The sequence below is a fragment of the Carettochelys insculpta genome, chromosome 1 (genome assembly GCF_033958435.1).
Source record: "Carettochelys insculpta isolate YL-2023 chromosome 1, ASM3395843v1, whole genome shotgun sequence".
In the NCBI taxonomy this organism is placed as follows: Eukaryota; Metazoa; Chordata; order Testudines; family Carettochelyidae; genus Carettochelys; species Carettochelys insculpta.
This window is the reverse complement of record NC_134137.1, coordinates 127,300,074-127,326,578: the sequence shown is the minus strand read 5'-3', so window position 1 is coordinate 127,326,578 and position 26,505 is coordinate 127,300,074. Positions and strand designations below refer to the sequence as shown.

The window sequence follows — 26,505 nt, the reverse complement described above, 5'->3', positions numbered from 1 at the left end:
ATTTTGAACTGTGTAAGTATGTAAGTGTGTGGGCCATCATATGTTCAAACGCTTTTTTTTCGGGAAATGAATATTTGAATGTGTGTGATGGTAAAGTTTGAAAAACATCTCTTACAGGTGTGAATGAATTACTTTGCATGAGGAGTGCAGGAGGAAAGTGAAAGAAAATTTCATTAACATACAGTGGGATTTGTTTGCTTTTCAAAACTGTAAACATTTAACTGATGTGTTTGCTATTTTCACGAAAAGCTGAAAAATGAATTGCTTTCATGCTTTTATTTTATTATTGTGACACTAAAAATAGTCTGATACAAGTTGACAAAAGCAATTTACAGGTCCTTAAGCTGGTAGGAGACCAAGATGCATCAGATGCTCAGATACAACTGTGATGAACGTCATAGAAATGGCTGAAAGCAAAGTAAATAATTCAGCAGTCATAAACATGATCACTTGTCCTTACAGAGCACATTCTTAGGGATTTTATAAACGTTAATGAACAGTTGCAGCACCCTAGGGAGAGAGTTTAGAATCACAAATAAGTGGAGCTGGTTGAAATTTTTATTATAAATAAGGAAAACATTGCATATTAAAATGATTTTAGTCTCACAACAAGCCTGTGGCAAAGCCAGAAATCAAATCTCCTGACTCCCAGTCATGTATTATAACTGCGAGACCATGGTGGTTCTCACAAGAAATGATAATGCTTTTAGTTGAGGGCCAAAATAGAGTTTTGGTTCTCTCAGCATTAACACTTGACAGAAACACCGGAGTTTTAGAAAACTGTACAGCTCTAAACCTCAACAGCTCCTATTTTTTCTTAAAAAGCAACAAGGGGTCCTGTGGCACCTTATAGACTAACAGAAATGTATGAGCATAAGCTTTCGTGGGCAAAGGCCCACTTCATCAGATGCAGGTAGTGGAAATTTGCAGAGGCAGGTATAAATAGGCAGGCCAGAGCAAGGCTGGAGATAACGAGGTTAACTCAGGCAGGGAGGGTCAGGCCTATTACCACCAGTTGATCTGGAGGTGTGAACACCAAGAGAGGAGAAACTGCTTTTGTATTTAGCTAGCCATTCACAGTCTTTGTTTAATCCTGAGCTGAGGGTGTCAGATTTGCAGATGAAATGCAGCTCAGCAGTTTCTCTTTGGAGTCTGGTTTTAAAATTTTTTGCTGTAGCGTAGCTACTTTTCAATCTTTTAGTGTATGTCCTGGGAGATTGAAGTGCTCTCCTACAGGCTTTTGTACATTGCCATTTCTGATATCTGACTTGTGTGCATTTATTCTTTTCCAAAGGGATTGTCCAGTTTGTCCAATGTATATAGCAGAGGGGCACTCCTGGCACATGATGGCATATATTACATTGGTAGATGTGCAGCTGAATGAACCTGTGGTGGTGTGACTGACTTGGTTAGGTCCTGGGATGGTGTTGCTGGTGTAGATATGTGGGCAGAGCTGGCACCGAGGTTTGTTGCATGGGTAGGTTCCTGAGTTAGAGTTGCTGTGGTGTGGTGTATAGTTGCTGGTGAGAATTTGCTTCAGGTTGGCAGGTTGTCTGTAGGCAAGGACTGGCCTGCCGCCCAAGGCCTGTGAAAGTTGGGGATCATTGTCCAGGAAGGGTTGTAAATCACTGATGATGCGCTGGAAGGGTTTTAGCTGAGGACTGTAGGTGATGGCCAATGGTGTTCTGTTGGTTTCTTTCTTGGGCTTGTCCTGTAGTAGGAGTCTTCTGGGTACATGTCTGGCTCTGTTGATCTGTTTCCTTACTTCGTCGGGCGGGTATTGTAGTTTCAAGAATGCTTGGTAAAGGTCCTGTAGGCGTTTGCCTCTGTCAGAGGGGTTGGCGCAAATGCGGTCGTATCTTAGTGCTTGGCTGTAGGCAATGGATCGTGTGGTGTGTCCGGGATGGAAGCTGGAGGCATGAAGGTAGGCGTAGCGGTCAGTGGGTTTACGGTATAGGGTGGTGTTTATGCAGCTGTCGCATATTTGCCTGTGGTGTCCGGGAGGTGGATCTCCTGTGTAGACTGGTCCAGGCTGAGGTTGATAGTGGGGTGGAAGTGGAATTCCTCCAGCGTCTCCTTCCTATTTTTTCTTGAGAACCCTTTTCCCTTCTTCCCCCGCATCCTCTCTTTATTCTGGGTGCTCTTTCCTACGAATGCTTCCTGTGAATGTTTGTCACCAGCTATAATTGAATCTGTCTGTGACTACAGTGTTGGATCAACTTAGCTTGTTTGGCAGTTCTGTAAATGCACGCGTAGTCACATCTATGTAACTAATCTTGTGTGTCAGAGTGGAAGGCAGAAGAGTTTCCTGCCTCTTGTGTGATTCTTTCTTTCATGTCTAGTAGACCACAAAGATTCAGTGGATGCACTTCAAACTTTTACAAATCATTATGAAAGCTATTTCTGGTTTGACAGATGCCCTGTACTTGCTTATCTTGAGGCCAGATCTGAATGAAGAACGGCTTACTGGGTGAATCTATCTGGATCCCTTCATATTGGTCCTCATTTGGTGAATTTTAGTTAATGATGGGAAAAGAAAATCAAGCCGTGTACTCTGGGAGTAGGTGTGTTTTCTTGAGGAGGCTGTTCAGTGTTATCCACTCCTGCTAGGTTCTGTTTAATCCTCTAAGAGGCCGTGTCTGCGTGCGCACACACAGACCCCCCCCTTCCGGAAGGGGCATGTTAATGAGGCACTTCAGAACAGGTTAATGAGACACTGACATGCGTATTCAGCACCTCATTAGCATAATAATGGCCAGTCGCGCTTTGAAAGTGCTGCTGTTGAAATGCAGACTGGCTGTATAGACACAGGCGCTTTGAGGTAAACCCCATGCTTTGAAATTCCCTTGTTCTCTTATCACATACTTTCCCTCACCCCCTCACAAATCATTTTGTTGCAGGGATGTCTTGTTTTCCCAAAGCAAATTTTCATAGCCTACTACACAAATTTATTAGGAGAGGATGAAAATTCATATCAATATAAAGAATGGTAGTGACCCACAGTGTGGCACTGTTGTGTGTGAGCTGTCTGTATGTGGCTGCTTTTGTTGTGGTGACCCCTTCGCGCAGCAAGCCTCTGATGTGACACTCCCACAAATGAAAAGACTTTATTTTACATTTAACATTCTTATAAATGCTGGAGGTAAAGCGGGATTTGGGGTGGAAGCTGTAGCTCATAAAACCCCATGTAATAATCTCACAACCTCAGAGGCTTGAAAATCATATATGAGTTCTGCAAGCCAGCGATCTCTTGTTCACAGTCACACGGCTTCCATCTTGCAAATGTCTCTGTGGAGTAGTGGCAGTACTGGGAAAAGAATTATTTTTATGGTAGGTGTGGTCCATGAGAACTCCTCCTGGAAGCAGAGTGCCTGCCTCCTCTGTTGCCAGCTGTATTTATGGGCTTCCACTTACATCTTTACAATGAAGCAGCTGGGAGCCAGGATTAGAAAAGCCAGGATTAGAATAGCTAGGAACCTGTCAGCTCTTCACAGACAATCCAGCAAATGCTGTATGGCTCAACAATAGTTTGTCACTGAACTCTGCAAGAGCCACTAATGAGCCGAACCATGAAGCTACTATTCCATATTTGATAATGTGTCCTATTTAAAATTAGGTTTATTTTAGTTCCTTCCCATCACATGCCACGGTTTCTTTCTTCCTCTATCAGTCTACCATGAAACTTGGCCTCAGGGGTGACCATTTTGAGTGTCCCTGTAAGTGTCCAGGCTGCCCTTTCTCCCAAAATCTAGATGATCATGTCTCTGGTAAACAAACATCTCCTGCTTCCTGTCCTGCTTGTAGTGTTGCGCCATTTGGGACACCAACAATCTGCCATCATTTAGCAAGAGGGACAGTGTGTTTTGGCAACATAGGATGGTCTCATTATAAGTCACCGCAGCTCATTCTTAGTGCTGTTGTTAAAAAAAATTTTTTTACATTATACGCATTAAATATAAACATCATTCCACAACACTCTGTTTGAGACAATTCTTCCCTCTTTGAATTATTTTCTAACCAAACCTGTGCTGTTTGGGTACAACGGGATTATTAGAGTGGTCAAACAGTGCTGGTCCGAAGGTATGGTAACTCTAACATCGATTCCAGTTTCATACCCTGCTTTGCTTTTTACCCCCTCTCAGACCCGGTCCCAGTGTAAGTAAATAATTTTCAACCACAAATTCAGCACACTCGTTGCTGATGTGACACAAATACAAGCTGCTGTAGACTATAATTGTATTCAGTGTCTGCACACAAAGGATCAATGATTGCTGTTGTGAAGTTACAACCTTACTATTAAAAAGTGGGGTGATTAAAAACAAAAACAAAACAGACCCAGATCTATGAGGTTATTAGGACATAATATTTGGAAGGATTCTTGTACACTCCACATTGATCACAAATGTAAATTTAGTCTAACATAATTTAGTCAGAGACAAGTTGAGCTCAGTATAGCAATAATTGGGTAAAAGATACTGGCCTGTGACACCCAGGATGTAAGACTAGATGACTGAATGATCATTGTGGCTTCAAAACTCTTGAGTGCGACCAGATCACTTTGCATTCACAGCAGTTTCTTCTATCTTGGTCTTTTGGTTTGTCTTGTTTTTGTGATCAGCATGAAATTCTTGTTAAAACAAATATTGCATTTTGTGGCTAGGTAAGAAGAACAAGTTGCGAGTTTACTACTTGTCCTGGTTAAGGAATAAAATCCTACATAATGATCCTGAAGTAGAAAAGAAACAAGGTTGGACAACTGTGGGCGACTTAGAAGGCTGTGTGCACTATAAAGTTGGTAAGTAGCGAATGAACTGTAACAATCCATCAGGATAAAACAAGGTAACAGAAGTCATACTAAGATAGTGCTGTTTATATTAATTCATTCCCCTTAGCTTTTGTTTTGCCTTGTTTCTCTTCAAGTGATGGTCCCTATCTGTATTGCATACCTGGGAAAAACAAGCATCCCTGGAGTCTGAATCTGGAATTTCTTACATGCAGTGTCAGTGGACGATCTTTCCCCATGCTCCCAAGAGCGTGAAGGTTGAAGCAAGCCAATGCCTCTCCAATTTCTTGGTAGCGTGCATGGTCTAAGTTAGAATCTGAGCGGAGCCAAGCCCTTCCCCCCACCCCACCACACTCACTCACCGTTCATCAGCCTCACCAAGTGGCAGTGGCCCTCCAAGCTTGGGAATGGAGGCTGTCTGGGAAGCCTAAAGAGAAGGCTTCACAGTAGAGTAAGGGGTGCAATCATAGGCATAAGGACAAATCATCTATGTCTGACATCCCTCCCACAGTCAGGAGAGCAAATATACACAGGGGCTAAGCTCTTGGGCATAAGTAGATCTCAGCAAGAGGGGACTTGCAAGGATACTCGTCCGACTGTTCAGATACTGTCTGTAGTTGAGAAAATACGGAATAAAAAGTCCTGGTTCTTCTATCCACTTTGAGAGCCAAGGTGTTACTGGTCGTGATGTAGCCCCAGAAGTGGAGTGGTTGGAGGGCGCATCTCCCTAGAAGACATCTTTGTTCTCCCTTATCTGTATTCACCACTCCTGTTGGGTCTGTGTATATTCCAGGATATTGTTACACCAGAGGAGCTTTCTCAAGGAGATGGAATTGCTACCCCATTTCTTCTGCTAGCTTAAAAGAGTAGGTATCAGTCGCACTAGTGATCAAGGATCCAGACCTCTCTTCCAGTGAGTCAGCAGCTCCACAGGAGTCTCTGAGGCACGAGGAGAGGTGGCCCCAGACAGACACCCTAGAAGGTGAAGATTCCAGACTCCAACCAGTGGCCAGGGTGGTGCCCTATGTCAAGGGTTTCCCCTCTAATGATAGATCGGCCTTACTGGCAATATTGGAGACTGTGGGAACCTGACCCAGACCCCCACAGAACACTGCAGCAGTCATATTTGCTATTGCCCAGCCATATGCAGCTGGCAACGTTGGTGTATTGAGAGAAGGAATGTGTGTCAGAAACAGTGATTCTAGGAGCAATTTTGGCATTGTCCCTGGATGAGGCAGTTACTCAGTCTTCTCCAGTTGTGCAGGGTGATTTTAAACTACACCAAAAACTCACACACAGGAGAGTGGCAGAGCTAAACATCCAGCAGGAGGAAATTCAGAAACCTCAGCACAACTCACCAAATATTTTCCAGCCCCAGTCAAGTGGTGTTCCCCCTCAGCAAGGCCATTGTAGATCCAGCAAAGTCAGTTTGGTGCACCCCTGCTTCCTGTGCTACCACTTACAAAGGCTAAGAAATGCTACTTTGTCCCTCTGAAGCTTCTGCTCTCAACCTCAGTGAAACTCCTTGGTATTGCAGGTGGTCACGGAGCTGTCCAAGCAACAGCACCTAAAGGTTACTCTCTGTGATATGGGACAGAAGAGATTCAGCCTTCTGGGAAGCAAGGTGTTCTCATCCACCTCCCTCCCTCTCACAATCTTTAGTTATCAAGCCCTCTTAACTGAATGTGATTTTATATCAATTATGTAAGGTTTCTACAGCCTAAGGAGCAGCTCCCTGAGGAGATTAGAGCATGCTTGCTGACCTTAGTGGTTGAGGGCACATTTGTGGCCAAAACTTCACTCTAAGCTGTGGTGAACATGAAACAGAAGACAGAGGAGGTACAGACCTATGAACCTACCCCCTGCAAAATTTACTGCTCCTTTGTAGTATAACCCCAGATAAAGAGGTTCTTTTGATGGGACTGTTAAAATCCACAGCTGTTTTTGATGAGTCTTCATTCTTGTTCAGGCATTTGGAAGCTGCCTTGTCCAAACCAGAGGACCCTAACTACAGACAAATGGGTATTAGCAGTTATCCATGGTGGCTGTCTAGTTAGGTTTCTGGCATTCCTTCCCACAAAGCTCCTTCTCAGTTCCTCTTCAGGGACCACTCTTGCAAGAAAGTTTTACGAGTGTGGGAGAGCACCTTGCTCCTTCAGGAAACCCACAGAAAATATTCCCGCCCAACTCTTTGCAAAAGAGTAATATTCTCCTTTCCTCTTGATCCGCAAAAAGCATGGAGAATGAGGACTGATTTTTTTGATCTACGTCAGTTAAACAAGTTGATCTGACAGCTAAAATTTTGCATGATACTCTTGGCATCAGTAATTCCCTCATTAGAAGAGGGCATATGGTTTGTGGCTCTCAACAGCCTAGAAGAGGTTCCTCAGGTTTCTCTTTGGCCAGTGATTTAGGCTTGCTTGTGTGGATAAACTGGAGAGGATTTGGGTAGTGATCCCTTCCTTCACACCAACACCCAAGGCAAATTCATGATTACCAGTGCCACTTGAGCTGGGGTGTGCACATGAGCAATCCAATGGCACAGGGTGTCTGGACCTCCCAGGGGTACAGAACGCACCACTACTCACTCGAACCCAGGACAGTCTGTCCAGCCTGCAATGCCTTCCTTCCACTTATCAAACACAAACATGCTCAGATAATGTCAGACAATATGACAACAGCAGTTTATATAAACAAGTAAGGGGAAGAAAAGATTTTACGTGTCATGCACTTGAAGAAAGAGGTTACTTGCATCTGGAGTTTCTTTGAGATGTGCGGTCTTTATCTGTATTCCACCAGCCATCCTCCACCCCCCTGCCACAGAATGGTTATAATGCAGTAAGAACAGAGAAATGGCAGTGGCATCATCCTATGCTGCCTATTATCCCCTCTGTCAGGAGCACAAGGAGACCTATAGAGCGTGTGCAGGCCAATGGAAACCCCTTGCAAGAAATTCCTGGTGTATGCGTCTCTTGTGGGGAACAAAGAGAAGCACAATGCATCTCAGAGCCTCCATTTCCAGTGTCATGAATAAGAATGAATTTTTACAATTTTCTCTTTGAGACGAGGTGTTGTAAAAACAACAAAAAAATAAACCCCCATAAAACTAGTATGCTTTTTTATGGTATCAGGAACATAGGTTTAAGTACATGATGTTTTATAGATTCCGTTCCCTCTTCTGATTTCCTAATGCATTTTCAGATTGAGCCAAATGTAGTTGTGGGGTGAAGTGTCTTTCCATTACACAGATTGTTTTTAGCACTTCGTAAATTACTGAGATTAATTAGGTTATAGACCCATCTGAACCGGAACCCACGATGGATGGTTCAGTAGTTTATTGACAACACATATAAGCCTGTTACCTTGCCAATAGGATATGCAGGAAAACATCAATAAGCTGGCTCAGTTTCAAAATGAGATATTGCTGTAATGATGCACTGCAGTGGCACTGGAATGATTTTGCTTTAAGGTGTACTTGTTACTGCAACTAACTTGTCTTTCAAACTCATGTCTTTTTGATTCAAAGCTTCATCTTTTGTCAGACTGCTGGTCAGTGTATACTAGCACTCTGATGAAGCAACCTGGTAACAGCACATGAGCCGCTATCTAAAAACGACTCCCAATAGTGAAGGACATGAGATTAAGGCTACTTCTACACGTGAGGTGGCATGATAATGAGGCAGTTTGAAGCAGGCTAATGAGGTGCTAACATGCATATTCAGCACCTTATTAGCATAATGGCAGCTACACAAATTTCAAAGTGCAGACTTCGAATTGCAGATTGACAGTGAAGACAGTGGCAGCTTCTAAATAAGCGCCCCACTTTAACATTCCCGTACTCCCACAAAACTAGATCGGAGCAAGGGAATGTTAAAGTGGGGCGCTTATTTAGAAGCTGCCACCATCTTCACTGTCAATCTGCAATTCGAAGCCTGCGCTTTGAAATTTGCATGGCTGCTATTATGCTAATGAAGTGCTGAATATGCATGTTAGCACCTCATAAGCTTGCTTTGAATTGCCTCATTGGCCGTGTCTACACTATCCCAAAACTTCAAAATGGCCATTTCGAAGTTTACTAACGAAGCACTGAAATACATATTCAGCGCCTCATTAGAATGCCGGTGGCTGCAGCACTTCGAAATTGCTGCGGCTTGCCACTGCGCAGCTCATCCAGGCAGGGGTCCTTTTCTAAAGGACCCTGGCAACTTCGAAATCCCCTTATTCCTATCTGCTGTCGAAATCCCCTTATTCTTATTTCCGTGGCCATTTCAAAGTTTTGGGATAGTGTAGACATGGCCAATGAGGCAATTCGAAGCAGGCTTATGAGGCGCTAACATGCATATTCAGCACTTCATTAGCATCTCCTGATAGGAATAAGGGGATTTAGAAGTTGCGGGGGTCCTTTTGAAAATGACCCACATCTGGGCAAGCCGCGGCAATTTCAAAGTGCCACGGCCGCTGGCATTCTAATGAGGTGCTGAATGTGTGTTTCAGACTTAAGTATGAAGTGATATTTATGGATTTCAGAGATGCTTGAGGCAATTTATGGCTCTCCTAGATCATAAATTACTCTTTGATATCTAAGACTGGGTATATTCCAGAAAACACACCAAGCAGACGCAGAAGGGCATCAAAAGTTCCTTTCCACAGATAAGATGACTTTCATACACAAAACCCCTAAGAATGTTTTCAAGATAGAGAGGACTGGACAAAAACTGTTTTGCAGAGAGGCAGACTCACTTTAACTGAATGCTTGAAACATCATCTTATAGATGAAAATGTGTTATGTTTTCAGTACTTAAAATTCACTGATTTAACTTCCATGTTGAGTAGGTGGAAGAGAGTTCTTTCTGAAGAACAGCTTTATCTCCCTGCCACTTGCCAGGAGAAAACAAATAAACAAGAGAGTAGTTAGCAAGAAAATAGCGTGTGGTAAAACAGCGGTAGGGTTTTCTGCCATGCAATCACTTTGGATTGAGGCTGGCTATGAATTTCTTACTACTCCAGGAAACTTTCACATACAGCAAGGTCTCAGAGTATGTGAGGGTTCCGTTCCAGGCACCCTCGTGTAACCCGTATTTCGCGCAAGTCGGGGTCTGGCTTTTTCCCCGCCAGAACACGTCCTACAGCTGGGGAAGCAGCGGAAAGGCAAGTCCTGGGGTGGGGGTGCAGTTGAGGAGGGTTAAGCCTGGTGGTGGGTTGGGGGAGATAAGGCTGGGGTGGGTTAGGGCTGCAGGAGGGAGGGGGCTGGAGTTAAGCTGAACTTGTGTGCGGGGTGGTGAGTCAGAGCCCTTCTCAGGTGATGAGCCAGGGTGCAGCAGGAGGTTGAACCGGAGGATGGAAATGGGGCCATATGCAAGAGGTTTGAATTGGAGCCGCATGTGGGGGGGCTTAAAGCTGGCCAGGGAGTGGAGGGTGAACCGGACCCACGCGTGAAGGGTGGTGAGCCAGAGGTAAAGGTGGCAGGTGAGCTAGAGCCGTGTGCAGACAGTGAGCTAGGCCATGGGGGGAGGTTGAGCTGGAGCCAGAGCCAGGCATGGGCGGTGAGCCGGCGGGGGGTTGAACTGGGGGTGGGGTGTTGAACTGGGGCTGTGCGCAGGGGATTTAAACTGGGGCAGGAGTATGGAAACAGGGTCATGTGCGAGGGGTTTGAATTGGAGCCGCGCATGGGGGGTTTAAACCAGGGCAGGGGGTGGAGGGAAAACCGAAGCCATGCACGAGGGGTGATGAGCCAGAGCCAGGTGTGGGGGTGGCAGGTGAGCCAGAGCCATGAGTAGGTGGTGAGCTGACAGGGGGTGTTGAACGGGGACCAGGGAGGTTGAGTCGGAGTCGCGTCTGAGGGGTGGTGAGCTCGAGCCAGAAGCAGGGGCGGGGGGTGAGCAGGAGCTGTGTGCAGGAGGTAGGTGGAGCTGAGGGAGGCGGCTGAGCTGGGGCTGTGCAGAGCCAGCAGGGGGTTGAGCCAGGGCCGGGGAGCAAGTTAAGTGCAACTCACAATTGCACGACAGGGTTTACAATAGGAATCAGGGTCGCATAAGAGCGGGGTTGCATACTCTGAGACCGTACTGTACTTCGTAACCTGGGAAGTAGACACCTGTATAAGCCAGTTGTGCATTACCCACCCACAACTGGTGCCACAAAAAAGGCTAGAAGAAATAGAAATTGAGGAAGCCCAATGGTACCATCCTTCAAAAACTCAGATGGAAGTAAAAATTGGAGAGCCTGTAGCTCTAATTAATGGACACTTTCTATTTCTCCAGGTATTTCCCTGTCCCATGTATCTTACAGTCAGAGCAGTAGTTGCCAACAGAGCTCTACCAGAAGTTCAGTTCTTGTGTTATACCTGAATGCAGAAGTTTGAGAATTCGCAGATTAGCTATGTGATGAAAATACTACCTTTTCTGACCTATGCAACTTTGTTCCTCCCTAAGAATGTAACAAGTCTTTGCTAATGATACAACAAATAGGACGTTTTGTGGCTGTTTTTCAGCTTCTTGTTTTGGGGAAAAATAAACCACTCAAAAATTTGAAGTGAACCACGAAAAACGTTCTGTGTTTGCCTGGAGGTCTTTTTAAAAAGTATTTTAAAAATTTCAAACTCTTTACCAACGTGGAGAGTTTTTACATTTTCCTCTGGCAGGAAGCCTAAACTGTAAGAAAAGAAGAATAGATGTTGGTCAATACTTGAAATGTTAACCTCTTTTTGAGACTTTTTGGGAACTTTTTTTTCATGCTGCTTCCTACCTTTCCATGAGGGTGATTATCCCCCACTCACCGCCCCATGTTAAATATGTCCCCAACTAATGCAGTCATTTTAGATCTTAGAGGTAAAGTTGCTACCTTTGCTTTTAAAACTGACTTTATCTTCCTTCCTCTGAGTACCTTGCTGTCTTCTTGTGTCTTATGCATCAGATTAATCACAAAGCAATAACAGCAACATTGTGAAAGCAAGTCAGCCCATTAACTCTAGGTATGTCTGTACTTACCAGGGGGTTGGTGCACAGCGATCAATCTTCCAGGGATCAGTTTTGCTATGTGTGTGAAGATGTGGCAGAATTGATCTCTCTGGGCTCGGCTGTCAACCCTGGTACTCAACGCTGCCATGTGGAGTAAGGGGTGTCAGCATGAGCCCAAAGAGGCCCAGTCTACACAGGCAAGAAAGCTGATTCTGATTCTTCGATTCTAGCCGTGCAAATGTCACGGCTAGAATCACACATCCAGTGTCTACTTTTATCCCTAGTGTAGATTAGGCCTCTGACTTCACTGTGCTGTTTTATGTGAAATAGGTCCCTGACCTAAAAGTTAACTTTCCTTCTTGAATATGTAAGATGTATCTGTTTTGTAAATAATATATAGGTTATTCCCGACATGGGTATTCATTGTGTCACTGATGAGATTAAGTATTTTTGTGAAGCAAATGACTGAAAAATGCTTATTGCTTTTTAATTCTATTTTAAACTACTTGGAAATAAGAATATAATTGCAGTATTAACCAGAACCTTCACGTGTTTAAATTATGTAGCAATCTCATAGTTTTCAAAGTTAGTTAAAAGTTTGGAGTTGCTGCTGAGTTCATTTTCTTGTTTGATTTCAGTAAAATATGAACGAATCAAATTCTTGGTAATTGCTTTGAAGAGTTCTGTGGAAGTCTATGCATGGGCACCAAAGCCATACCACAAATTTATGGCCTTTAAGGTAAAGTATGTGTTAACCATTTTGGGGATTCTCAAATGTGTATTTGCAGTCGCAGGGCTGCCTTTATAAAATGTTTGCACAACCCACCATGTTGATATATAGTTACATGTTCTCTTGTAAATCTGTCACTAATTCTGGATTGTGTTTTAGTGCCACTATTGGTGTTGGTTGGATGAAAGAGTCAGCGTATGTAACTAAATTAAAATTCTGAATTGAAGCTAAACATAAACCATAAATGGAAAACTGAACAGGGAGGTTGCTCAGGGCAACATCATGAGGTAGCGGCAGAAGAGCAGTCAGTTGTGAGGCTGTGGCAGTGACTCCTGCTTAACGAGAATGAAAATTTAAGGCCTTGCTGGACTTTTCTCTCCTCTTGAAGGATAATTTATTTTCAGTGGTCACATAAAACATATGGAAGAAACTCACTAAGGTTGTGACTCTCCAGAGTGTGCTTTGATTCAAGGCAGATTCATTTTTGAGGTATTATATGGATGTGTTTTGTTCTCTTCATATACAAATCATGAGAGAGAGAGAACTGAACCAAATCCCAGTCTTGCTGCATGTCAACAAATTGCTATAAATTATTGGAAGTCTTTTTTACAAACTTACAAATTAAAAAAACAAACTAAAGGAGTTTGTATTTGATTATTAGTTTTTATTTTTGCTTTTCAGTTCAGGGAAGTTGTTTAGGTTTATAATAGAACATGGCTGAATCCTGCACAGATATGACTGTTCTGGCCTCAGTCCAGAAAACCACATGAACAAAGGCTTGCCCACAGGGGAATGCCTCAGAGCTGTAAAGCGAGGCATATGTTTAACCGTGCTGCTGGATCGAGTGTGATGACTTTGCAGGAGCAAGCTGCCTCTTTTTTTTGTGTGAGTGTGAGAGCAGAGATAGAGAATTGACTCCTTTTATTTACTGTCTTGCAGTCATTTGGAGAACTGGTACATAAGCCATTGCTGGTGGATCTAACTGTAGAAGAAGGTCAAAGGCTGAAGGTGATCTATGGTTCCTGTGCTGGTTTCCATGCTGTTGATGTGGACTCAGGATCGGTCTATGATATTTATCTTCCAACACATGTAAGAATTGCAGCTCAGTGTAGGATTTTAATTTTTAAGTCCCCCACTCCCCTTATTTCTCATTAAAAGGGTATCCATGTATTTGAATGCTATGGTGCAGTCATACCAAGAGGAGCCATAAAGAAAAGTCATTTATTCCTTTTGCTATGTTTTTCTGACATCTGAAGTTGTGACAATCAGTTGTGAGTCAGTTAAAAGATAAGATCATCTTGGACTTAAAACACTGGATCGAAAAATAAAGAAATCCTAAAGTCTTTTCCCTCATAGAACATTTACATTGCCATTAGGTACAAAACCTTTTGTTAGTGCTAGTCCCAATACATGTTCAAACTAATGAATTAACAGACATGCGCAAGATCTTGAGAGCTCTCTTGCTGTGGTACACATTACCTATTGCAAGGATTGAACTAGAAAGGAAATGACATAATGTTATTAATACAGATGTTGTGTAAAACAGTGGCTCTCAACCTTTCTGGGCTACTGTGCCCTTGTCAGGAGTCTGATTTGCATACCTCCTCTTCCCCCGCCCCCAAGTTTCACCTCACTTAAAAACTACTTGCTTACAAAATCAGACCAAAAACTACAAAAGTGTTACGGCATGCTGGAGCTGAATTGCTTACCTTATAATTAATTATTGCCAAACAATTATAAAATAAATCAGTTGGAATATAAATATTGTATTTCGAGTTCAGTGCGAAACTTGAGCCTGTTTTTCACTTCTGAGCCTTGTCTGAAGCTCCAGGCGGCAGCACTGAAGCATGTAGCTTAGTTTTGCAGGGCCTCCTGTGGTGTGGAACCCTGGGCATTTGTCCTGCTTGCCCTCCTGTAATATTGGCCCTGCACTTATAACCCCTCCATAACCTATTCCATGACACATACCTGGGAGGGTAGGGGGTTGGGTGCTTTAACCTCACCCTACCCCCCCGGTTAAGAAACGCTGATCCAGATGAGTTGATGTACACACTGGAAATCCTCTGAGTATCTCCCAGATACATGTATGCCTGGTTGAGAATCATTGGTATAAAAGATATAAATCCGTCTTCTATCAGACCCTAACCGTTCTTAAACGTTTTAAAAAAAAAAACTGAAAGGAATTAATGAAGTGTAAATATGTGAGTGTGTTGACAGAAAAAAAATCTTTGGACTGGAAGTAAGGAATGGTGAAGTCAGATGAATGCTATGGGAGTGAGTGAGGGCACAGTCCCTACTCATGTAAGAGCACATCTGCATTACTTGGAAGATTGACCCTCTCAGGATCAGTCGTCTGGAGTTCGATTTTGTGCAACTGGTAGGGATGCATGAAATTGACCTATCGGAAGTTGGCAATTGGCCCCCGTAGTCCTTGCTATCGCAAGGAGTAAGGTGCATCGACGGGAGAAACTCGCCCATCAACCTTCCTCAGTGAGGATGACTAGGGAGGTCGATTCTAGCCTCACAATTGCTGTAGTTAGTATTGTGTATCTGAAATTGACTTATTTTCCTAGTGTAGACCTGGTCCAAAACAATGGTGAGATCAACGACAGGTGGGTGGAAAGATGAGGCAAAGTAGGGCTGTAGCGCCCAGAGGTCCCTCAAACAGCTAAGGCAGGACAAGTCTGAAAGAGGAGATATTTCTTCACAATTGTGTTTTGGAACAGTTGTGTGTGGGAGGGGGATTCTGCTGTGGACTTTGTGGTGTGCTCATGGATTTCTTTGAATCATAGAATATCACAGGATATATTACATGGTTCTCATTCAGAGCATACCTGCCCCAAAGTGCTTACAAGCTAACCAGTTAAATGATGGGAGTGAGTACGTAAGCATAAAGATGCAACACAGAACATGAGCAGCCGAAGGGGGAATATGAGTAGAATCCCAGTCCGGTGCTCAAGGCCCTGGTTTGCTTTGCCTCGTTACTGTGTAGCTAACTCAGCACTGAAAATCTGAATTGCAGACTAATGAAGGAGCCTCTTCAGGTCATACAATAGAGTCAGAAAGTTAAATATTCTGTAGGTGACAGTTTAATGTGACTTAGATATTGATAGATGTCTCCGAAGGACCCTTATCGTAACTTGGCCACAATGACATGTATTTTCTTTCTTCTTCTTAAACAAAAAGTATCCAGCCCCATATACTGTAGCAGGTCATGTGAAAAATAGTATCTTTGCTTTTGTTTTGCTTCTGTAGATCCAGAGCAGCATCCAACCACACGCAATCATTATTCTCCCAAATACCGATGGTATGGAGCTGCTGGTTTGCTATGAGGATGAAGGGGTTTATGTAAATACCTATGGGAGGATCACCAAAGACGTGGTTCTGCAGTGGGGAGAGATGCCCACCTCGGTTGGTATGTATCCTGTGAGAGTGGTGTTCATCTGATCATTTTTTACTGAGTTTTGCTTAGCATGAAATCTAGATAAAGATGATGGAATAATGGGGTAAACAAAACAACTTACTGAGCAGTAGGCTCTTAGTAGACTGCTGAAAATAGAAGTAATTTTGCTAGGCAACCTCTGAGTTGCTATCAGCTGTTTGTAAAGGGATTTGACCTGGTATAATTTTGAGAGATTTCTTAATTGATAGTAGCCTTGCATATGATCTGATATTCTTACCGTGATCTTAGGCAGTCAAGTTTTTTATATTAAAATAGTTTTAAATTACTGTAATTAAGTACAGAGGAGGCACTTTAATGAGACAAATGACCTACCATCTTCCTTTCTATGACAGTTAGCTCCAGGCTAGTTCCCCTTAAAGTTAACTGACTTCAATGAGAACTATTTTGGGTCCCTACTGTTTGCCCCTTTTAAACGTTAGGGATCAGATTCTCAACTTGTAGCTCTGGTTGAAGTTGGTGGAGCTGTAACAATTGACACTAATTCTTGCCTTTTATATTTTATATTGAATTTTATAATGCTGTGTTTGTGGTTAAATTAGCCCCTTGTCCCCAAAACCCCTAAATAAATAAAACGTTCAGCGATATGATAAATATACTTGTACCATAGAAGGTGACATAGTTTAATTCCCCTATAAATTAATAGTCAAATACTGTGTTGTATAAAATGGCAATACCATTGGATATCTGAAACTTAACTTTTTAGGATGCCCCTGCTAATTCTTGATTTTATTTTCCTATTAAAAGTACACCCACAAATCAGAGGCAGCTCCTTTTTTCTTAGTTAAATCCTTTTGATTTTCTTTGAGTGATGATCCCTATGTATATTCCACACAGGCATGTGTGCCGTATACTGGAGCCCAGAAATTGCTTGAAAACTGTACCACTTACTTTTCCTACCACCTTATAAGGGCTCTCTTGTGCTCTTTTCCCACAACTGGAACAAGATCACCATGGACAGTTGCACTTTGGAAGATACTGCATCTGGGATAGATGCTCCACAGAGTTTGTTTCCTTCCCCCCTCAAAAACCCTCTTCCTGGTCGCCCTTCAGGGACCACTCTCACCCACTGATTTTTCACCAGAAAGTGGAATCCCTTTTATTCAAGGGGACAATAGAGCCTATCCTGCCTCTGTAGCAAGGGAGAAGGCTCTATGACTCATAATTCCTATTACCCAGAAAAAATGGGAGTGGGAAACTATTCTGTGCCTTTAGCAACTAATCATTGTCATCCAAAAGTTGAAATTCAGGATGATTACACTGACAGCTCTAAACCCCTCTCTTGAGGAAGAGACATGGTTCGGAGCTCTTTATATGAACGATGCATATTTACACAAGGACATTCACCCTTCCCACAAGCATTTCCTGTGTTTCATGGTGGGACAAGAATGCTGCCAGTTTCTGGCTCCCTTCTGCATCCAGGATATTCATAAAATTTTTTCTCTGTGGGAATAACACAGAAGTAGTGCTGGAGCTGTGGGGTGTTCCCATCATGTCCGTGACATGATCTCTTGGGCATTTGTAGAAGCAAAAATCTATTTTGTCACCCACAAGGATCATAAATGTCATAGAAACACTACTAGACGCTGTGAGAGCATTTCTTCTCACAGGCAGATTTCACACAATGGAACAATCTGGTGTATTACGTCACCTGCAAACCATGTACAACAGTGCACCAGAGTCTCTCACTGTTGGGCCACAGGTATCTATGTGATGCTGATGTTCATCCAATTCCACTTCCAGTGACTGCAGGCTTAGCTCAGCTTGAGTTCCTGGCCCAACAGGGCTGCATTGACTCCAAAGTAGTCTCCTAATTCTCCCTCACTTGTTGGTTGAACCAAAGTCATGAAGTGGAGTCCTTTCATCCCTCCCATGCCAAGAGCCACCGTATTGACAGAGACCTCTCTTATGGTATGGGACTTTCACCTGGACTGTCACACTGTTCAGGTTACTTGAACGCTGCAAGAGATCAGGCTGCATTTCAACTTACTTGAAGTGAGGGTGGTCCACCTTGTGTGCAAGGCCTTTTTTCCCCTCACATGCTCACTCCATGTACAGATAATGTCAGGCAATATCACCATTATGATGTGTGTAAACAAACAGGGAGGGGAGAGATTTTGTCTGTTTTACCAAGAAGTAGTCAAGGGTCAGAACTGGTGCATCAGAAACCATATCACAATGCAGGTCACATGCCTCCCAGGGGTTTTGTGATTTTACTTTAACCCTGTAATAACCATTGACCTACTACAAAAAATTCTTTTCTGCTAGCACCACAGTCTTCAGCAAATGGAAATTGGGAGTGACGTACAACAAATAAAGTGTCCCCTTTGCTTTTCTTATGATGATGGAAAGGAGACCTACAGACACATTTTGAAAACTATTATGGTCCCATTTAAAATACAGAGGCTATCTTTCAAACTACTACAGTTTTGCAGAACGGAAGAAACTTTTTACGAATATGCCAACTGTAAAAGACTGTTGCTTTTTACATGAGCAATTTTGCCCACTCCACTATATCAGTTTGTCTGTCTGCTTTTGCTGGCAGACTATGTGGAGGAGGATTACAATTAGTGGTGTGATAATTTCACAAGAAACCAAACTGAAAATTGCGCTGTTATAAAGGAAAAAGATTTTTGCTCCATTTTAATCTTGAGTTCTGTTTTCTTCATTGTTCTCAACAACTATTTAACCTTTTCTGCTGGAACACTTAAGAAAAACATTATGGCTGTGGCCACACTTGGCCAAACCTTTGAAATGGACATGCTAATGGCCAAATCAGCGAATACTAATGAGGTGCGGAATTGAATATTCTACTCCTCATTAGCATTTTCACGCCTCTGGCTGCAGAGCTTCGAAAGCAGCGCGGCCAGAAGCGTGCAAATGCTAAGGAGGCACTGAATATTCAATTTAGCGCCTCCTTAGTATTCTTCGATTTGGCCATTAGCATAGCCATGTCAAAGGTTTGGCCAAGTGCGGCTACAGCCTATGTGTAAAACTCAACACTCAGCCCGTTTAATTGAGAGTTGTGATATCTCCCATGTTCACTTTAGCCCTCCAATATTCAGTAGTTTAGCAACAAGGATAATTCTAATGCTAAATAGAAGCAGTGAAATAAACTATTTTTTTAAATAAAATCTAAACTTGAACTGTTCTCGCTTTTCTATATACATCATAAAGAATGTTTTTTAAAAAAAGGTAAGTTTTTTATTTTCTTTGCCAGCCACCTTTAAAATAAAGGGATTTTTCGATTACTATATGTTACTCTTTAACGTATGGTGGGTTTTTTTGTTTGTTTTCAAAGCATATATTCGATCCAATCAGATTATGGGCTGGGGAGAAAAGGCTATTGAGATACGTTCAGTGGAAACTGGGCACTTGGATGGTGTTTTCATGCACAAAAGGGCACAGAGACTCAAGTTCTTATGTGAGCGTAATGACAAGGTAGGGTGCTTGCTTTTTCTGTTTGTTGTTTTGGTCTGGTTTGGTTTTTTTGCTTGCAGTTTCTTGCATTTGGTTATACCATGTAATTTAACTGCATTCTGAATATCCAGAACGTTGAAGCTTCATGCAGATTTCTGCTTTCTTACTATTACTTACTTATCAGAAATTGGTGAGCAAAAAGGTACCCTCATAAATGGTTTTCTCTTTCTTCACAGGTTTTCTTTGCCTCTGTACGGTCTGGCGGAAGCAGTCAAGTTTATTTCATGACCCTAGGCAGGACTTCTCTTCTGAGCTGGTAGAAACAGTGTGATTTGAGAAGGGATTGCTGACATCCACAGTCGTCGAGATTCTCATGACTTGGAATTACTAATAACTGGAGTACAGACCTGCACTGATGCAAGCACGCCATCTGAACGTGTGTGTCGGCATCACTAGTGTTAGGTTTCTTTTTGTTTTTAAACTGAGGCTGCAATGCAGCTGGTGCTGTAAAGATATTACCATCAGGTGCTATAAGTCTGTGAGATTTGGGATCACACTAGAAAGCAAGAGGTCTTTCCATCCCCCCCAACCCTCTTCAGCTCCAGAATTCCTAGGCTTTGAATGACTCTGTCTGTTAGTGTGAAAAGAGAGAGGCTTATCATGAACATGCAGTTGGTTTGACAGGAGGCAGGCAAGAGAAAGTGAAAAATGGTGGTGAGCGGGTCAGTCTTGCTGAAGCAGAGGGCAGGTCTAATTGAGTCATGTTAACAATGTATTTAATTGACATTTCTTTTTTGTAATGTGACGATATGTGGACAAAGAGGAAGGTGCAGGTTTTAAGAAGTTAATATTTATAAAATGTGAATGACACAGTGGCTAGGATAACTTCTTTTTTTGGGGGGAAGGGGGTGGAATTCTTGTTTTTGTTTGGTTTTTGTTTTGGCCTGGGTCAAGAGCTTCGTCCTTTTTCTATGTACCAGGTTTTGCCTAAAACATGTGCAGATGTTAAAAAGTTGGTTCATTTTCTATAATGATTCTGTGTTAGGACGGAACTTGGTTGTGTCACAGTATTAGCACTGCCTCAGTTAAAGGTTTAATTTTTGTTTAAACCTAGAAGTGCAACAGCAGTTTTATCACAGTCTGCACTTGCAGAATTAAAAAAAAAAAAAAAAAAAAAAAAAAGTCCAAACTACATATGTTTATTTTTTGTGCCTACCTCATTGTTTTTAATGCATAAAAGAGGTGGTTTAGTTTATACATTTTAGAGGAAAAACCATTAATGTCTAATTTAATCTTAATACCAAAACTACGGATGAAAAGTTTGACTGTTATTCTGTAGCAAGTTTCAGCAGAAGAGGAGAGTAGTCCATTGAGATGGTTAAAATAGCCTTATGGCACTGAGACACTGACTAATGTAATTGCTTACTAAGTTTGGAGATCAGACTTTTTTTTTTTTTTAAACCAACTTCATCAGTAATTGGAAGATTGATGAATTTAGTCTAAAACCAGAGGTTTCACTCTTCTAACGTGGGTTTAGTAACAAACAGGTAACAATAACTAGTTTAGTTCTGTCAACAGTTAAATGTTGTAGGAAAATTTTTGGGAGGTGATGTTTTTGTTTTCTAAGAATACAATGCACTAAAACTATTTTAAGAATGTAGTTAATACTGCTTATTCATAAAACAGCATATTCTTGTGTTTAGGTGTAAAATCCCAGCTCGGCTCTCTTCTCCCCCCCCCCCCCTTTTTTTTTTTTTTAAAGTCAGTTTTATTTTATGAATAAGTTTTTGGCATTTGTAATAAATGTCTTAAGTAATAATTTGTTTAATGGCTACATGTTCATTACTTGAGAAATCTTGTGTATAGTAATCTGTTGGTGATGTAATAATGCACAGTGTCATGATTCAACCATATTTTATTTTATTTTATTTTAATTTTGGTTTTGGTGGGGTACTTTGACAGCTGCCTTAAGCTGTTCATTTAGTGAACAGGCTCTCAGGTCTCATCGACATGGGCAGCTTCTGTTGGCAAAACTGGGATTTTGTTGACATAACTCACTGAGCGTCTACAAGGTTAAAGTGCTCTGTTGAGAGTTTGTTGACAAAACTCAGCTGTTCAGCTGGCCATGTTATACCTCCCCCGATCAGGTATAGTGCCTCTGACAACAGTGTTTTGTCGACAGAGTACCCATGTAGACACCCTTCCGGTTCACCGGGCAGCCCTGTTTGCAGAGCTTCCAGTCAGCCGTTCCATGGAGAGAGGGCTGGGTAGTCTGGCTGCTTTCTGTCAACAGAGCGGATTGCACATTCTATCTTCTTTTATGTGTAGACGCAATCTGTCGACAGAGGTATTGTCAAGGTTTCTCTGTCGACAGAGGCTGCCCATGTAGACGTAGCCTCAATGTTTCACGGGCTTGGTCTTCTGCTGTGTTTAACGTACTTTCATGGCATGATAGGTAGGGCTTTTTGAGAATTCTTTAGTCAAACATTGTTCAAGTGACTGGTCACTTGATTGCTTTACCAATAACAGCACCAACTAGACAAGTGCTTCGTTTGGCTTCAACCCTGACTGCTGTAAAGTCTTCTAGTCTGACCAGCATTTTTGCTGGAAATTCTCCTTTGAATACCTGAAGCAATGTAAAAGGGAGCTGGTGTACACAACACCCACACACATATCAAGAAGGCCCTTACATTTGCTGGCAGAAGCGTACTTAGAAATATTTTTTTAAATTGTTTGACTTTTGGATAGCACTGAAGGACAAGAGTGGGGACATGTTTCTTCAGTCTCTGTTACAATCAGCCAGAAGAGCTATCAGTTCTCTGTACTTTAATGAACTAAGGGGGCTCAGAAGTCCAAACATAATCATAGACATGGATGTAATAACAAGATGGCCCTGTTGCGTCATTAACTGACACTGATCAATTTAATGTCATTCTGCATGGATTTAATTCTTACAGTGCTGCGTTGTTAGAAATGGATTTAGTTCTTGTCCCCACCTCCGACTGCCTTGGAAATCAGTACCATTCATATAGATGAGAGTGTTCCAGGGATTCCCCACGTTGAGATATGTGCTGTGAAAGTTCTGCTACTTCTGGAGGGAAGCACAGTTCACTGGAGCAGAAGTGTCAAGGTGGCCAAATGACAAGAAAAATCAGTGTTACAAAACCACTACATACAGAACATTGGACTCATTCAACAGTGCTTTTTGTGAGAGCAGGAAAAAAAGCTCCTAGATTTAGTTTTAAGCTTTAATAACTTTCTGTATCTTAAGTCAAAGTAACCCTAACTGTATGACTGCAGTGTTCTTATTTTTATCTTATGCACATGTTATTTTGGAGAAAATGTTTACAAAAATGGTTTTGTTACACTAATGTGCATCACATATTTATGGTTTATTTGAAAGTGATTTTTGTGGGGGTTTTTTTTTAGTTTTTCATATTAATAGTAGTACACTTTCTGTGATTTATAACCCCAAACTCTGCTGATTATAAAGATGCTAAACGAATAATACAAATGACAAACTGCGTTAAAATTACTAATTATAGAACTGCAAAGCAGACTGGTGACAAGTAAACACTCAGACTTTTTTTTTTTTGCAGTGCTATCTAACTTGTCTTCTGTGTATTATGGATATTACTGTTTTTCCCCCATTTTTCCTTAAATAAAGTCAAAATGACACCTACTGTATGTGAAAAGTATTTTAAATATTTTTCTGCTGCTGGAGAATCAGTGTTTACTGCCTTATTCCACTGAAGATGAGAGAGAAAAAAATGTTATCAAATCTCATGCTTTTACTAGCGCCTCAGCTCCTGGAGCCAAATGATTTCATGGGGATCTCAGTTTTCATATTTTTTAATTTTTGCTTCTTGAGGTTGTGTTGAAAAGCTTTAAAATGTAAATCAGTTGCACACAGAGATTTGGAAAACTAAAGACACGTAAAGGTAACCTAAAATGGTTGGGGTTAAAATGTTCTGATGGTGAAGGGTGATATTAGTATGCAAATACAGTGAAGTGAAATCTATGTGCAGATCTCAGCAGGTAAAAATTACCTGGCTCCAGTCCTTTTCTTGTGCTGGTAGTTGCTGGTACTCAGAGTACCAGCACTTCGTCAGTCCCAGCCATAGGATCAGCTGGGAGGGCAGGGATGGATACTGAATACCGCCACCTCTTTTTTTTTTTTTTTTTTTTGTTACACAATAGGAACTGCCTAGCTCCATTGAAATCCAGACCTGCCAAGTGCAAGTCAAGGGAGGAGTTTAAAAAATTAGCACAAAGCTCCCGCTTGGCTGTATCCCGTGCATGCTTTCCATCACACACTGTTTTCCTTCCGTAGTGGGGATTAAAGAAAAGGCCTTGTTGTGTAGGCTGTTGCCAAAACAGAAAGTGTGTGCTTGCAGAGCAGATACGTGTTCAGGGTTCCCTCTCCCTTTGACCATAGAAGCTAGCCATAGGTTGTAAGCGAGCCCACCAATGGGCGGGGGAAGTTGGATAAATGCTCAGGGGCCCAGCATTTTGCAGGTGCCTGGAGTTTCCTGCAGCTGCTACTGTGGTGGCAGCTGGAGCCCTGGGCCACTATGAAACTCCACAGAAATGCTGCTGCTGCGGCTCTGAGGGCTGGGGAGGAGAGCCCGGCACCATGCTCCAGGTGGCCCTAAGGGCTGACAGCCTCCAGCCTCTCCCCTTCCACCTGGGGCTCTGTCCCTTTCAGCGGCACAGAGTATGGCCACCCCACCCCTTGCTCCCAGGCCCACAGTGGCTGTTGGCCCTGCTGGTTGTAAGTTAATAAAATTTGCTTCTTTCGTTTTACATAGATGGGAAAGGCTTCTGAAAAATCATTGTTCTGGCCTACAGATAACCCCACTGTCTTGACTTTAGAGTCCAATGGCTGTTCAACGAAAAATAATAGGAGCAATTTATTCTTAGTGAAGCTGTAGCCGATTCTTTCCCAATGCCTGATCCAGGGTTAGAGGATTTCCTCAGTAGAAGTTGCAGAAAGTCAAAGAAGAAAACAGTTGTGCTTGCCTTGTGGGCTTGTCTACGTTAGAAAATCGTATTATTTAGAATGTTTACAAAAATGGTGGTAAACACAAGTTAGCACTCAGCATAGGCAAGGGCTGTCATTTAATATTGTGGCAGCTGATTGTAGTTAATATTAGTGATCATATTTGAGGTCCACATACTCAGCAATAGGCTGTGGAAAACATGGAAGTGTGTCATACTGTACAGGAATAAATGCATCATACTCTACAGGGAAAAACTACAAAATTGCAATGGGAAGGCCACAGGAAGAAGACAAAAAGTCTTTTTAAAAATAGCACTAAATATCCCTCTGTGTGGCTTGTGTGTATGCAAATGGACAAATTGATCAGGCCCACAGAAAATGTGTATGTGGGGTGGGAGATGCAAAATAACAAAGGAAAACCAATGTATTGAATAATGGCAATAATAAACTGTAGTTAGCCAGATAAAGTAAAAGTTTACATGGCCTTGAAAAAAAACTAAGGCCATGTGAACTGTAAAATGCAAGTTGAAAATAAATATTAAAGATATATAAGCAAAGACTAGTTTGTAAACAGAAAAGTATGACACTATGAGAACAAAAGTAAAGGAGGCATTTCTACTATAATGGCAGGGTCTGGAGAAGGTTTGCTCTGTGTGATTAGGATTTTATGGGAGCTGAGAGGAGTAAACTTCAGTTTAGTGGCTAGGGTTCCTTCATAGAGAGAGGCTGTTAGCAGAGTGTCTTTGTTGGACTGTATTTTTGATAACTGCTCATGAATACCTAGAGACTGGGTACTCATGTTGGAATTTGAAATGGAATATTGAAGTGTAAAAAGAAAAAAAAGATCCAGTTGAAATGCCCTAAATCAAATGAAAGAAGCACATCTATGGCAGGCAAAAGATTTCTGCAGTGCCGTAAATTTAACAGCGATGAAGTAGCAGAAACCATGAAACCTTGCTTATAATGATGGATGCTGGATTTTCATTCTTAACATTTAACACCTCATCCCATTTTACTGCCATCTGTAGTGTCCATCTCTCTGTTACTGTGAATAACTCCACTGCTGGTGAAGGACTTCCAGGTTTCCTTGGCAAGCTGTTTCAATATCACATGGGCACCTAAGCTTTGCCATGCAACATTTGACGAAGCCTGTTTAATTCTGAATGGTTCATGCAGTACTAGTTTAGAAGAATATCATAAGGGAAAGGTCTGTCAATGCTAATCTTGTCTACCTGTAGGTAGTTGCCCCCTACCCTTTTTTTCCCCTTTTGTTCATTTTTTGTGATGCCACACGTTCAATGATGGGAATGGTCTCATTTGCCAGAATTTAAGCTCCGGGTAGTGGGAATTACGCTCCCTGCTCATCTAAAGAAAGAACACACCAGTATGGGTCAGGGATGGATGTTCAAAGAGTAGCTTGTCCAGCTGGGCTGTGAGAACTGCTGGAGAACCGTGGCGGTGATAGAGCAAGGATGGGTCCCAGGACGTACAAATCAAGATGATGATAATTTCAGACCAGGATCACGATATATCTTAAAATGTACAATGCCGTTTGTTTTTTAAAACATAAATGCAGCATTCTGAGGTGGAATAAAAGGAGGATTTAAAGCTGAGTGTATTGATCTTGCTGTGAATGGGGGGTAGGTAACATTGCTGCAGAGCCCACATGTCCCACAACCAAGAGGGGTACCTTCAATCTCGGTTTTCTTTGAGCTCAGATCTCTAGAAATGGTACAAATAATGCTACTGTGTAAGGTGCTGACTTGCTTAACAATGTCTGAAGACAGCTGCTTTTAAAATACACTTAACATCTTATTCTCTCCGATGTCTCCCTCTAATTCATCCTGATCTCAGTCTAAAATTGAAAATGGCAGGAAGAATAGTCTGATATTTAAAAGCATACATTGCAGTAATAGTTTGAAGTACCATTCCAGTAGGAGGCTTAAACCACATGGCAGGGGTTTTTCCCTCTGAACTAAAAAAGGAAATTGGTTTAACATTTCATACTGAGGCCATTGAGGTTGTTCTGTACAGAGTAAATAGCATGTGACATGGGAGAGCTAATCTAATTTGTTCCAACTATGCTTTATGGTGCTCAGATTTTGCTTACTGGCTGGCTGTGAAGTGCTGTTTCATAACTTCATGCTTGTCATTCAG

General features: G+C 42.1%; 1 protein-coding gene across 2 annotated transcripts in view; it reads left to right on the top strand.

The window, feature by feature from the left end:
* The window catches only part of MAP4K4 (mitogen-activated protein kinase kinase kinase kinase 4), a 237,334-nt gene extending 216,806 nt beyond the window's left edge, over window positions 1-20,528 (top strand). For both annotated transcript variants that reach the window (XM_074991463.1, XM_074991454.1), the window contains 6 exons: window positions 4,661-4,795; window positions 12,375-12,475; window positions 13,406-13,555; window positions 15,722-15,881; window positions 19,228-19,367; window positions 19,583-20,528. In XM_074991463.1, the coding sequence (XP_074847564.1) occupies window positions 4,661-4,795; window positions 12,375-12,475; window positions 13,406-13,555; window positions 15,722-15,881; window positions 19,228-19,367; window positions 19,583-19,666 (770 nt within the window). In that variant the 3' untranslated portion in view covers window positions 19,667-20,528. The remainder of the gene's footprint in view (window positions 1-4,660; window positions 4,796-12,374; window positions 12,476-13,405; window positions 13,556-15,721; window positions 15,882-19,227; window positions 19,368-19,582) is intronic.
* Window positions 20,529-26,505: the final 5,977 nt, after the last annotated feature.